The 11,438-nt window shown below is 48.6% G+C and overlaps 2 protein-coding genes across 2 annotated transcripts in view; both read right to left on the bottom strand.

Moving 5' to 3' along the window:
* Window positions 1–197, bottom strand: part of TSPYL2 (TSPY like 2) — a 6,647-nt gene extending 6,450 nt beyond the window's left edge. Inside the window, exon 1 of the mRNA XM_008051863.2 lies at window positions 1–197. This exon is cut by the window's left edge and continues 730 nt beyond it. Within this exon, the coding sequence (XP_008050054.2) occupies window positions 1–62 (62 nt within the window). The 5' untranslated portion in view covers window positions 63–197.
* Window positions 198–2,431: 2,234 nt separating this feature from the next.
* The window catches only part of GPR173 (G protein-coupled receptor 173), a 26,548-nt gene continuing 17,541 nt past the window's right edge, over window positions 2,432–11,438 (bottom strand). The window contains exon 2 of the mRNA XM_008051855.2: window positions 2,432–5,447. Coding sequence (XP_008050046.1) covers window positions 4,229–5,350 — 1,122 coding nt within the window. The 5' untranslated portion in view covers window positions 5,351–5,447 and the 3' untranslated portion in view covers window positions 2,432–4,228. The remainder of the gene's footprint in view (window positions 5,448–11,438) is intronic.

Raw genomic sequence — 11,438 nt, 5'->3', positions numbered from 1 at the left:
GGAGGCTCGGAGCTGCTCAGGCGTCGGGTCTTGGCCGGAGGGCCCCCATCCGGGCGGTCCATGGTGACCGCGCTCACACAGCTCAGGGAATCGCGCTCACCCCTTCGCTCTCGGCCGGGCCGCCGCTGCCAGTAACGCTAGAAGCGGAGCCACCGAGCCTCACGCAACCAGCTCTCCTCCGCGCCTCGTTCTGACGCTCCCTCCCACAGCGCCTGCCCTACTCCCTCCGCGCCAGTCGCCGAGGCCCTGCCTACTCCTTGACGCGAGGAGCCCGTTCTACCTTGCCATTGGCTGCGGGCCGCCGCGGCGACGCTCGCCCTCCCTCGACCCCTGCCCGCTCTCACGCAATCTGCTTGCCAACACTACACATCATCACTTTCCCATTGGCTCCCCTCGGACCCGCCAATCAACGGCTGACTCCCCCAGGAAAGCTGCAGGGCGATTGGCTGCAAGGAAAGCTAAGGAGAAGAATCCGCTCTCCCTCACCGTTTCACCATTTCATCCAATGGGAAATGTACCAGTGGTTCTGAAGACCAAAAAACAAGACGAAAAACAAACGCAGGCGCTGAGCAGGATGTGCTCAAAATTGGGAGAGCCTCGCTATCGCCCCCCGCCCCCTCCCCTCAGCAACTACGCACTTTAAAAATCTGCCCCTGCCCCCATCCGCTGCTTCTGCCCCTGGGGTGAGCTTTGCTGTAGCTCCTTGGACTCGTGCTATCCTACGCGCGCCCGCAATTTGGGCACCCAGGACGTTTGGTTTGGGGGCCAGGTTTTGACGTGGCGTTTTCTATCTCTGCAAAATGGCTCTAGAAATAATAATCACACATAAAAAAAGTAACTTCCTCTGCGTCATAAAAACAATTGTGATTCAGCTCACCCGCTAGATTTTTCTAGGACTTTCTATCTCTTCATGCACTAAACATCTTTCCTTCTTTCCATCCTTTCCGCTTTCTTTCCCCAGTGTATGCTGTGTTTTAAGGTTTTTCTTTTTAACTAGAGTTGGATGGTCTTTTGTGAGGCATGGCGGTGCAGTTGTGGCTTTCGTTCTGGGATCCATGTCACGGGTGTGCTCCTCGTTTTGTAACCCTAAGCAAATCACTGCCCCTCTCTCAGCTTGTTTCCTTTCCTCTAAACTAGGCATCCCTAAAGAGAGGTGTCGGTAGCTTTGTTGTGGCAGCAGAACATTGGCAGACAATCTAGAGATCCATCACCAGGGGAATGGATAAGAAAAACGTGATATATGTTTAAGATGGACCACTAGAATGAATTAGATCTACATATGGCAACCATGGCTGGATCTCTCAAAAACAGAATGTAGAGTGAAAAAAGAAACAGAACGAGATTTATAGTACAATACTGTTTATGTAAATTAAAACACACAACAATACCATATATTTTTCACAGATACATATATGTAAATAAACACATGAACGGTGGATTGGAAGGACAAACGTTAAGTACACGAGAGTGGGTGCCTATGGTGGGGAGAATGGGATCAGGGGTGGGTGATGGAGGGGACAAAACAAAACAAAATAAAGAATAAAAGGGCCTCACATGGACCAACAATGATACAGTGTGCCAAGAACTGAGGAGTATGGTCAACTCAATTCTGTGCACCTCAGAGAATAACTAAATAAATAGTAAATTAACTGAATGCCTAGGGAGCAGGCTGGCTGGGTAGACTCCCAGGGTTGGGATTTTCCCCCCTGTGACATCCCTCCCTCTGAATTTGGTCAAAGCTGGCCAAAGTCCTAGCTGTGTACAGTGGACCCTTAGGAAGGGCTCCTAACCCCGACTGAGCAGTCGCTCCATAAGTCATTATTTTGTGGGGGGCCTTTCCTAACCCTATCACTCCCCCTCATGTTTGATCCCCAATTTCCACTCCCCCTTCTCCATGGCGGTCCAATTTCAGGAACACCTTGTTTGAGTTTGGGAATGAGACTGAGACAGGGGTTGGGAGTAGTCCCTGAGGCTCTAGGATTTGGGAGATGAGGTTTTCAAGTATCCTGCTCCCTTCCTGTGCTGAGAGCCTGGGCCAAGGGAGGCCAATCTCACGAGATGGGAGTCTACCCTCTTGCTACCTATATACGTACCATTTCCAAGTTCCATCTCCTGACCACTCTACTTCTTGCCGCAGGCACATATTCTAATTTGTCTCCTCTAACTAGAGGAGTGTGTTTGTGTGTGTGTGTGTGTGTGTGTGTGTGTGTGTGTGTGCGCGCGCATGTGCTGTATATGTCTCCACGTACAGGCATTTGCTCACACGTGTGCACCGGCAAGTTTTCCTCAAGGGCGCCTCCCCACACAAAGTCACACAGACACACTGTCTCAATCAATGATGCCTCTTCACATGTGATCACACAGGATACACGGACACACACACACACACACACACACACACACACACACAGAGTCAGAAAGAGAAAACATCCAATATAGCATTGTTCATTTCAGTTTTTCCATTTACAAAATCCAATGGTGAATCCAGGCAGTTAGAAAAAAGAAATGGAGGAAAACCCTCCTAAATGTACCCTATCTACCCCCTACCCCTTTGGTCTTCCCACCCCAACCCCTTGGAAAGGCACCCCCATCACTATCACCGAGAGAACAGGCTCCCCCACTCCTGCCTCTCAGCCACTCTGGCCTGCCTTTCCAGGGCCACTCCACAGCCAGGCTCATTAATGTCTCTCCTGCCTAGAGTGCCCTCCCCATTCCTTTTGGGTCAGGCTTCCCCAGTTCTGGGGCTGTCTTGGGGTCGAGAGGGAGCTTAGGACAGGGGCTTCTATTGAGAAGGGAAAGGGGGGTGGATAAATACAGATGCCCACTCCCCCCCTCCCGCCCAGGAAATGAGAGGGAGGCAGAGAGCCTGGGCAGGGCCAGGCAAAGGAGTGCCAGCTTGGCTCACCCATCCACAGAACTGGCCTTAAAGTAAGCCTAGAGTGGACTCTGCCCCTGGAAGGGAGGCTTGGGATCTCCCACCTGGAGAATCTGGTTTCGGTCTGCTCCACTTTGGGTGTAGGTAAGGGTGGAGGGAGGAAGGGGCAGAAGGGCTGTTGGGAAAAAGGATGTTTGCGGCTGAAGACCCAGAAGGCCAAGGGCTTCCAAGTAGGGGCTTGAGGCTCCTGAGGCTTGAAGGAGTCAAAAAGAGGTCAGATAGGAATGGACTCAAGTCCACAGTGCCTTGGAGTTTATACGACTAACAGTTACCCAGGCCCAAAAGGAATTTTCTTCTTCAGAAGAGTAGTGTGAACCCAAGGCTCTGTGGTCCAGCTACTCTGGGGAGTTTGGCTCCCTCCCTACACTCCCCTGGGAGGCCGTTCCTGCCTGTATGGCACCCACATCAGCCCTAGTGGTGCTGGAGTGGATTTCCATCCTCAGGAAAAAGAGTTGGAGGTAGGGGATCCAGAAGGCAGCACAAGAGAAGGCAACCAAGCTTGGGTCTCTTCAGCTTGAGGCGTTCAGCTCACATTCTGCTCTTCAGCTAGCCTCAGCCCACCCTGGGGGCCCTTCTCCCTACTTTCTTGGCTTCTCCAACAGGTGTGCAAAACCACTTGGGAGGTCTGGACATGGTGGGGAGGGAGAAGAGACTGGGCTTGGGGCCTGGGTTGGCCTAAAACAGCATTGCACACAATATAGCAATTAAACATTTCTGCTTCCTGGGGACCCAGCACCCCCTTTGGTTCCTCTCGCCAGCAGCCTTGGATCAATTTCTTCCTAAACATCCAGGCATTGCTAAAGGACTTAGAAGGAGAGGGTGCATGGGAACAGAGGGGGCAATAAGAGCTCTGGAAGTCTATTTTACAGGACAAAATTCCCCCTTCTGGACAACATCAGAAGGAGAGACATTAAAGCAAGAAAGCCTGTCTCCTCAGTTGTTAGTAGAAAAACCTGCATTCTCAGTTTTGTTCTGTTTTTCTGAATTGTTGAGAGAGAGAGAGAGAGAGAGAGAGAGAGAGAGAGAGAGAGATAGAGAGAGAGATTGTAGAAGTAGAGAAGGAGGCAGTGGAGACAGGCCCCACAAAACTAAATATGCCTCTTTCCAAGTCCCCTGCCCAGTCCTTCACTCTGGGGAGATGTTGGCAAAGGTGCCTAGATTACGGGTGGTTCGAGGGGGCTGGGGCTGGAGCTCAGAAAGGAAGGCTCCTGTAGGGGCCTCACTCCTCCCTTGCTGTTGGCTCCATCATGGTGGCCATGGCCTTCTCCCTGCCTGTCTGCCTACCAGCCTGCTTCACATGACACAGTAGGGTTCTCTGGGAGCCGGGGCACCTCCTGTGCCCCAGCAGGGGGCGTGAGTCCTCAGGCACTTCTTGAGGTCCTTGTTGAGCAGGAAGCAGACGATCGGGTTGACGGCAGCCTGGGCGAAGCTCATCCAAACAGCAGTGGCCAGGTAGCGGTGGGGCACAGCGCAGGCTTTCACAAACACTCGCCAGTAGCAGGCCACAATATAAGGTGACCAGAGGAGCAGGAAGAGCAGTGTGATCGCGTAGAACATGCGGCCCAGCTGCTTTTCACCCTTGACCTCGTCCATGCCCAGTAGCCGCCGGCTGGCTGCATGCCCATTTTGCCGGATACCCAGAAGGGTTGGTGGCATGGGCCCACGGCCAAAGCCAGCGATCCAGTTGGCAGCAGCCTGGCCGGTAGCCCCAGGGCCATGGAATGTCCAGTTCTGGCTGATGGCTGGTACCATCTGCACTGGCTTCATCTTGCGGTGACGATACTCGAAGAGGAGCAGCTTGCCATAGACAGCATGTGTGGCTGCCATGAGCACAGCCAACATAAGCATGAAGCCCAGCGTGTCATTGGCTTTGAAATAGCGATGCTCAAAGATGCACTGGTCCTCCTCCCGGATAAACTTGTAGGTGCCCACGTCGAAGACAGGTGGGAAGGCCATGGCTACAGACAGGGTCCAGGCCATGCAGATGACAGCTGCGCATGTCCAGAGTGTCATGCGCTTGGCGTAGAAGCGGTGGTGGGCGATGGCCATATAGCGGGTGACGCTGATGCAGAACAGCATGAAGGCCGCATGGAAGCAAAAGAGCACAGCCATAAAGGCCACAATCTTGCAGCTGAGTGCACTGAAGGTCCATGAGGAGCCGTGGCGCACAGAAGCCAGCACAAAGGGGAAGCAGACGGCAGAGCGAATGCCATCGGCCAGGCACAGGTCCAGCAAGAAGTAGTAAGGAGCCTTGTGCAGGGCACGCTCCTTGAGCACCAGCAGGGACAAGATGGCGTTGCCTGCCAGGCTCACACACATAATCAGTCCCAGCAGCACCAGCTTCACATAAGCCGATGCTGACGGTGGGGACAGTGTGCCGCTCACCTCCTCAGGCTCTCCGGTGGTGTTGGCCATACTGAGGGGCAGGGGCTACAGCTAACCCTATGGGGTCAGCCAGTCCAGTACTCGATGGGCCCTGGGGGGCTCCATCAGTTGTCCTGCTGCACTGCACCTGCAAATGGGGGCAATGGGAGGAGACACAGACACAGAGAGACAGAGAGATGAGGGCAGGAGAGAGACAGAGAAAAACTCAGACACACAGACAGAGTGGGAAAGATAGAGATAGAATAAAGATAGAAAAATGGTGAAAAGATATAAATGGATATAAATTGACATAGAAATAGAAGGAATGAGAAAAAGTGAGGAAAGAGAGAAAGAAGGAAGGAGGGAGGGAGGGAAGGGGGGGAGAGAGAGAAGAAAGGTAGTGAGAAAGAGATGGAAAGGAAAGGTGAGGAAGAAACAGAAAGGGCAGGGTTAGTGTGTCTACAAGCCCTCCCCACTTATGCCCCAGCTGGTGTCAGGCCCTGCCCCTGGACTATGCCTACTCCCTCCTTGTTGGGTGAGGATGTGTCATTTCTCTGGATGTCCTTGGTTACCTGTTCCTCCATTGGTGGGTCTGTGGGGTGGAGATGCTGGTGCAGCTCCTCTCCCCCTTTGTAAAGTCCTAAGATCATGTTCAGACTTTTTTGACTGCCACTCATAAGTCAAAAATACATTTCACATCATAACTTGCTACACATATATGCATGCACATACACAGCTCAATCAAAAGTTTCACAGAACAGTACTGATCCTATATGTAATGTAGCCCATTTGATTTTATTCTATTTTATGTATTCTTAAAATGCTGGTAGCCACTAATTAAATAGATTTCTTTATTCATGATCAGGAATGTGCTTAGCATGCTTGCGGAACAGCAGGAAGACCATGTGGCCAGAATGGCGAGAGCGAGGGAGACAGTGGTAGGAGGTGAGGTTGCAGAGTTGTCCAGGGCTAGATCGTGTAGAGCTGTAGGCCGCCCTGAGGACCTTGGTTTTTGTTTTAGGTGAGGTGGGGAGTATGTGTGAATATAAAGATGTAGGTATGCTTGTGTATTTGTTCATACACTGAAAAAACATTTATTGAGCATCTGCTATGTGCCAGGCACTATTCAAGGCACAGGGGTTACAGATGTGAACCAGATGGATAAAGCTCTCACCCTTGTGGAGCTGACATTCCAGATAATAAAGAAGAAAGACGAATGGAGTATAAGATGATAAGTGTCAGATGATAAGTTCCTAAGACTAAACATAAAGAACAGAAGGGGGATAGGAAGTGCTGAGGGTGAGGAAGATGTTGCAGTTTTAGATGAGGTGTTCAGGAAGGTTTCATGGAGGAGGTGTCATCTGAGCACAGATCTGAAGGAAGTGAGAGAGTGAGCCATGTGGCTATCTAGCAGAAGAGAAGTCCAGGCAGGGGGAACAACCAGAGCAAAGGCCCTGAGGTGGAGCTATACATTGCACTTTTGAGGAAGGGCTAGGAGACCACTGTGGGTGGAACAGAGTGAGCAAGGGGAAAGTGGTAGCAGGTGAGGTCAGAAAGGTGGTGAGGCCAGATCATAGAGGCCATGACAAGGGCTTGGACTTTGATTCTTAGTTGGATTAGATGGGAGTCATGATAGGATTTTGAGTAGAGGTCAGCTGCGATATAATTTAGGATTGAACAAGATCGCTCTTGCTGCCGCAAGGAGAACAGATCATGTGGGGCACGGGTGAAAGCAGGGAGACTACTCAGGAGGCTCCTGTAGCAATACAGGCCAGAGATCATAGCGCCTCCATTCCCTTTCCCTCCTCGATTTTTCTTCCTATAATCTCTCTCTTCTAACACACTATGGAATTTACTTTTAAATTTGGTTTGTTGCCTTGCCTCATCCTATCGGAATGAAAGCTCCACGAGGGAAGGGATTATAGACTCGCTCACTTCCCTCTAGGGGACCACATGCACAATTAATTGATTGAGGGACTAAATGGGCTGGGGGATCAGAGAAGCTTCCTGGAGACATCCAAACAGTATTTGCTAACAGAGCCGTCTGGGGGAGTTCATCTGGCAATGAGAGCAACAGAGCGGAGCTTGGGGGAAAAGCAGGAGAGCTCTAGGATGTGATAACGTGGGGATGTGATAAAGTAACAGGGCAGGTCCTAGAGGGAAGGCAGCAAGACAACTAGGCAGAAGCTGGAGAAACTGAGGATTTGGATTGGGACTGGGGCTGGGCTGCGCTGGGGTCAGGGGAGGTGGAATGTGAGTAGTATCTTCCTACTACCTCCCTCCCAGGAACTGTCTCCCCTCTACAACTGTTTCCCAGATCAATCCAACTGGCCTGCCATAGCTACCGGGGGCCAGGCTTTTTTGATGGCAATCTTAAGTCTCAGGGCCCATGCCCGTAGGCCACTCTGGCACCTCGAATGTGGTAGGGCAGGGGCTGAGGAGGAGTGGGGTTGGTGGGCCTTCTGGCAGCCCCTCAAGGGCTAACGGCCCCCTCAGAACTGTGGAACAGTCCGCGCTGGGTGGGTGTAAATGCGCACGCCCGCCACCTTTGCCTTGAGGGTGAAAAGGATCGAGACAGAGACAATGTAAGAGAGAGTTGGAGAGATGTGTGAGACGAAGGCATACAAAGAAGAAAGAGAGAGAGAAATAGAAAGGGGAGAGAACCTTACACACAGAGCAGAAACGATAGAAACACGAAGAGTGAAAACAAGAGTGAGAAAAAAGGCGCACACACGTAACCAGCACGACAGACAAAGAAGAGTGAGAGATAGAGATAGAGATAGAAAGAAAAAAGAGAGGGGGAGGGAGAGAGGGATAACGCTGGGAAAGAAAGGAAGAAAAATAGAGAGAGAGATGGGGTGGAAGTGGAGCATGAGAGACAGAGGCAGAGATAGAGACGGAGCGACAGAAGATGGAAATAGAGAGGGAAACACAGAGAGCCACACGAAGACCGAGAAGATGGCTAATACGTAGCCCAGAGTCTCAGTGAAAACAAAAGCTAAAATTAAAAAACAACCAACCCCCCTGAAACAATAGCAGCAAACAAAATCCTGGTGTAGCCGGGAAAGCTAGGGAGATTCTCTCGGTAACTGAGAAGAGGGTTCTCCGGGGCAGACTAGCAGTCGCAGCCCAGCCCAGCTGAGGAACACACGCGCACCTGCTCTGCCCAGACACCTGCACATCACGCTCCACGCGCCGCCTACTGTTGTGGGGGCCCGCGGACAGTAACCAACTCTCTCCCCCCCTCTCTCTCTCTGACACACACACACGCGGGGGCGGAGGTACATCTTGTACTCCGCAGCGTTCACACAGGTACTCAGTGTACCCTGCCTAAGCACCAGCGCCTCGTCCTCAACAAGGGCGTTACTGCCCCCTAGAGGACATTTCGGAAATTTGTAGGAGCATTGTTGGTTGCCACAATGCTAGCGTGTAGGGTTCCTTCCTACATTTAGGGGTCCAAGGTGAGGATGCTGGCCATTCAGGGATATGCAGGGCAGTCCCACGAATCCAGAAAATGTCCTGAAATCCTTCAGGACTTTGGGCGTGTAATTAGCTTAACTTAGAATCGAACTGTTTCCCAAACACCATTTTTTCTCTTGGTATTAACATACCCTGAGTTTTATCCAGGAATGTGGTTGTCATGTCAAAGTACAGAGGAGACTGTACTTTGGTTTGCAGTGTGCTTTCCTTGGAGTCGTGCACCGTTTCAGGAAATCTCACCCCAGGTTTTCGCCTGTCATTTTCCTACACTTCCTGCCTCTGACGTTTCCTCCTCTTCTAAATCCGTGTTGACTCATTACAAGCCAGTAGGAGCCTTTAATCACTTCCTTGAATCTCCTGGGGGGTGTCACAGCCAAGCATTTACATATTGAAATACAAATTATCTTCTTATAAATCACTTTCCCTTTATTTCTTATTTGTATTATAGTTAATACAATATGAATATTATATAAATTACTATGTGGACTTTTTTTGAAATTACATGTGCAGAGAGATATTATCTAAGAACTTCATTTCCAGATAGTAAAGAAGTGTTACAAAATATGTTACATAAAAGAGGGCATTGGGTATGAGAGGGCTGAGAATTGCTCATACACACAAGAAACACTCAGATACACACACACACACACACATGCAATGACCCACAAAACCACATTTATAACTCCCCAACATATACACACACACACACACACACACACACACACGAACTCTCAAACACTGACAGATAGGTACACACAAGCATGCCTCCTCACATATACTTTCACTTACACACAGACACATATAACCATAGATCCGGTATACCTAATTATTCAAATCCTCTCACATATTCAGACAAACTCTCACAACACAGATATGTACAAAGTAGCATATCGATATCATCACATATACAAACACTGTAACACACATTGACACTCAGATTCAAAGTCACTTACATGTGCTCATACGTACCTGAACTCTGACACGTGTACATATGCTCACACACATACAGAAGTATGGATACATAGAATCCCCTTCAGACACCTACAGATTTTATATAATATTCATATCTGTATTTTTTTCTCTGCACTGAGGAAAAATAGGCAAGTAAAAAACTGCTCACATATACACAAACACTTTAACACCAAGACATGAATTCAGATTCTCTCACATAGATTAGGTACACTCACCAATGCAAGATTTGGCACATACAGACACACACACCCATTCACATACACACTCTTACCCATGAACAGAATTGTAACAGCTCCAACACACACACGAACAGAGCCACACTCACTCACGCACACACAATTTTAGCAATATGTAAATACAAGCAAATACAAACATAAGAATCACCCATGTATCCAGATGCTCTCTTGTACACACAGACACGTACACATGGGCAAACGTGTGTTCACATACAAACTTACTCACACATGTGGATATACTTAACTGATATATACATCCTGCAACAGGTATGTCCCCAGAGCTAAACCTGCTCACGTGCACAGACCAGCTAACTCCTGCACCTGTAGGTGGAAATATGAGCAGCACTGCCCAGCTGGTAGGCTCCTGCCATAGCAGAGGGCCAGAGCAAGAAAGGTTCCAGGAAGGTTGTAAACGTTTTCATTGTTTTCTGGTGGGACACCAAGATAGTCTGAGTATTACTTTGTCACTTTATCCTCAATGAGGCTTTTTGGTTTGGCCTTTACCTACGTGGACTATGTTTGTTTTGCTTTTAATTTGATTGTGTTCTTATTTTTTCATAACTCTTTTTTCTACAAAAATAGAAGGGTTGTGTAATTGTTGTTACTATGGTCTATTATATAATATAAGGTGTTTCTAAAGAAAACAGAATTATTTTGTTTCCCTTGATTGTTATTTGCTTATAAGAACCTTTTATTATAAAGCATTTCAAACATAAAAAAGTAGAGGGAATACTGTAATGAACCTTAGTACCTCAGTGGACCCACTGCCCAGATTCACTAATTATCAACTGATAGCTAGTCTCATTTTGCTCACAACCCCACCCACTTCCCTCACTTCCCAGTATTCTGAAGCATATCTATTATACCATTTCATCCATAAGTATTTCAGTATCTATTTTCTTTTTCTTTTCTTTTCTTATTATTTTTTTTTTGAGTCACAGCCTCGATCTGCCGGGCTCAGGTGATCCTTCCACCTCAGCCTTCGAAGTAGCTGGAACTACAGGCATGCGCCATCATGCCCAGCTAATTTTTTGATTTATTGTAGAGATGAGCTTTCGCCAAGTTGCCCAGGCTTGTCTCGAACCCCTGGGATCAGGCAATCTTCTCATCTCCACCTCCCAAAGCGCTGGGATTACAGGCATGAGCCACCATGCCTGGCTTATTTGCTATCCTTTAAAAACATTACAACATATTATCTTTTGTTATTTCTTGACATATCTATTGACTTATTTGTCACTGGCATTTGATACTAAAAATTAGCCAAATATGATTCTTGGTGAGATTTCATAATTAATTACCTTTTGTTTTTAGGTAAAAAATATTTGTCAATAAATGAATGAACTCAGGCAATAGTTTAACTGAATTGATTCATTAAAGGGAAGTCTAGGCTTTTATCACTTTGTTTCAGAAGGTTGCTTTCTTTTTTTTTTTTTTTTGAGTTGGAGTCTCAC

The sequence above is a fragment of the Carlito syrichta genome, unplaced genomic scaffold (assembly GCF_000164805.1).
Source record: "Carlito syrichta isolate Samal-C Ts95f unplaced genomic scaffold, Tarsius_syrichta-2.0.1 Scaffold67773, whole genome shotgun sequence".
Taxonomy (NCBI): domain Eukaryota; kingdom Metazoa; phylum Chordata; class Mammalia; order Primates; family Tarsiidae; genus Carlito; species Carlito syrichta.
Note: the sequence above shows the minus strand (reverse complement) of the source record. Positions and strands in the feature narration are given on the sequence as shown.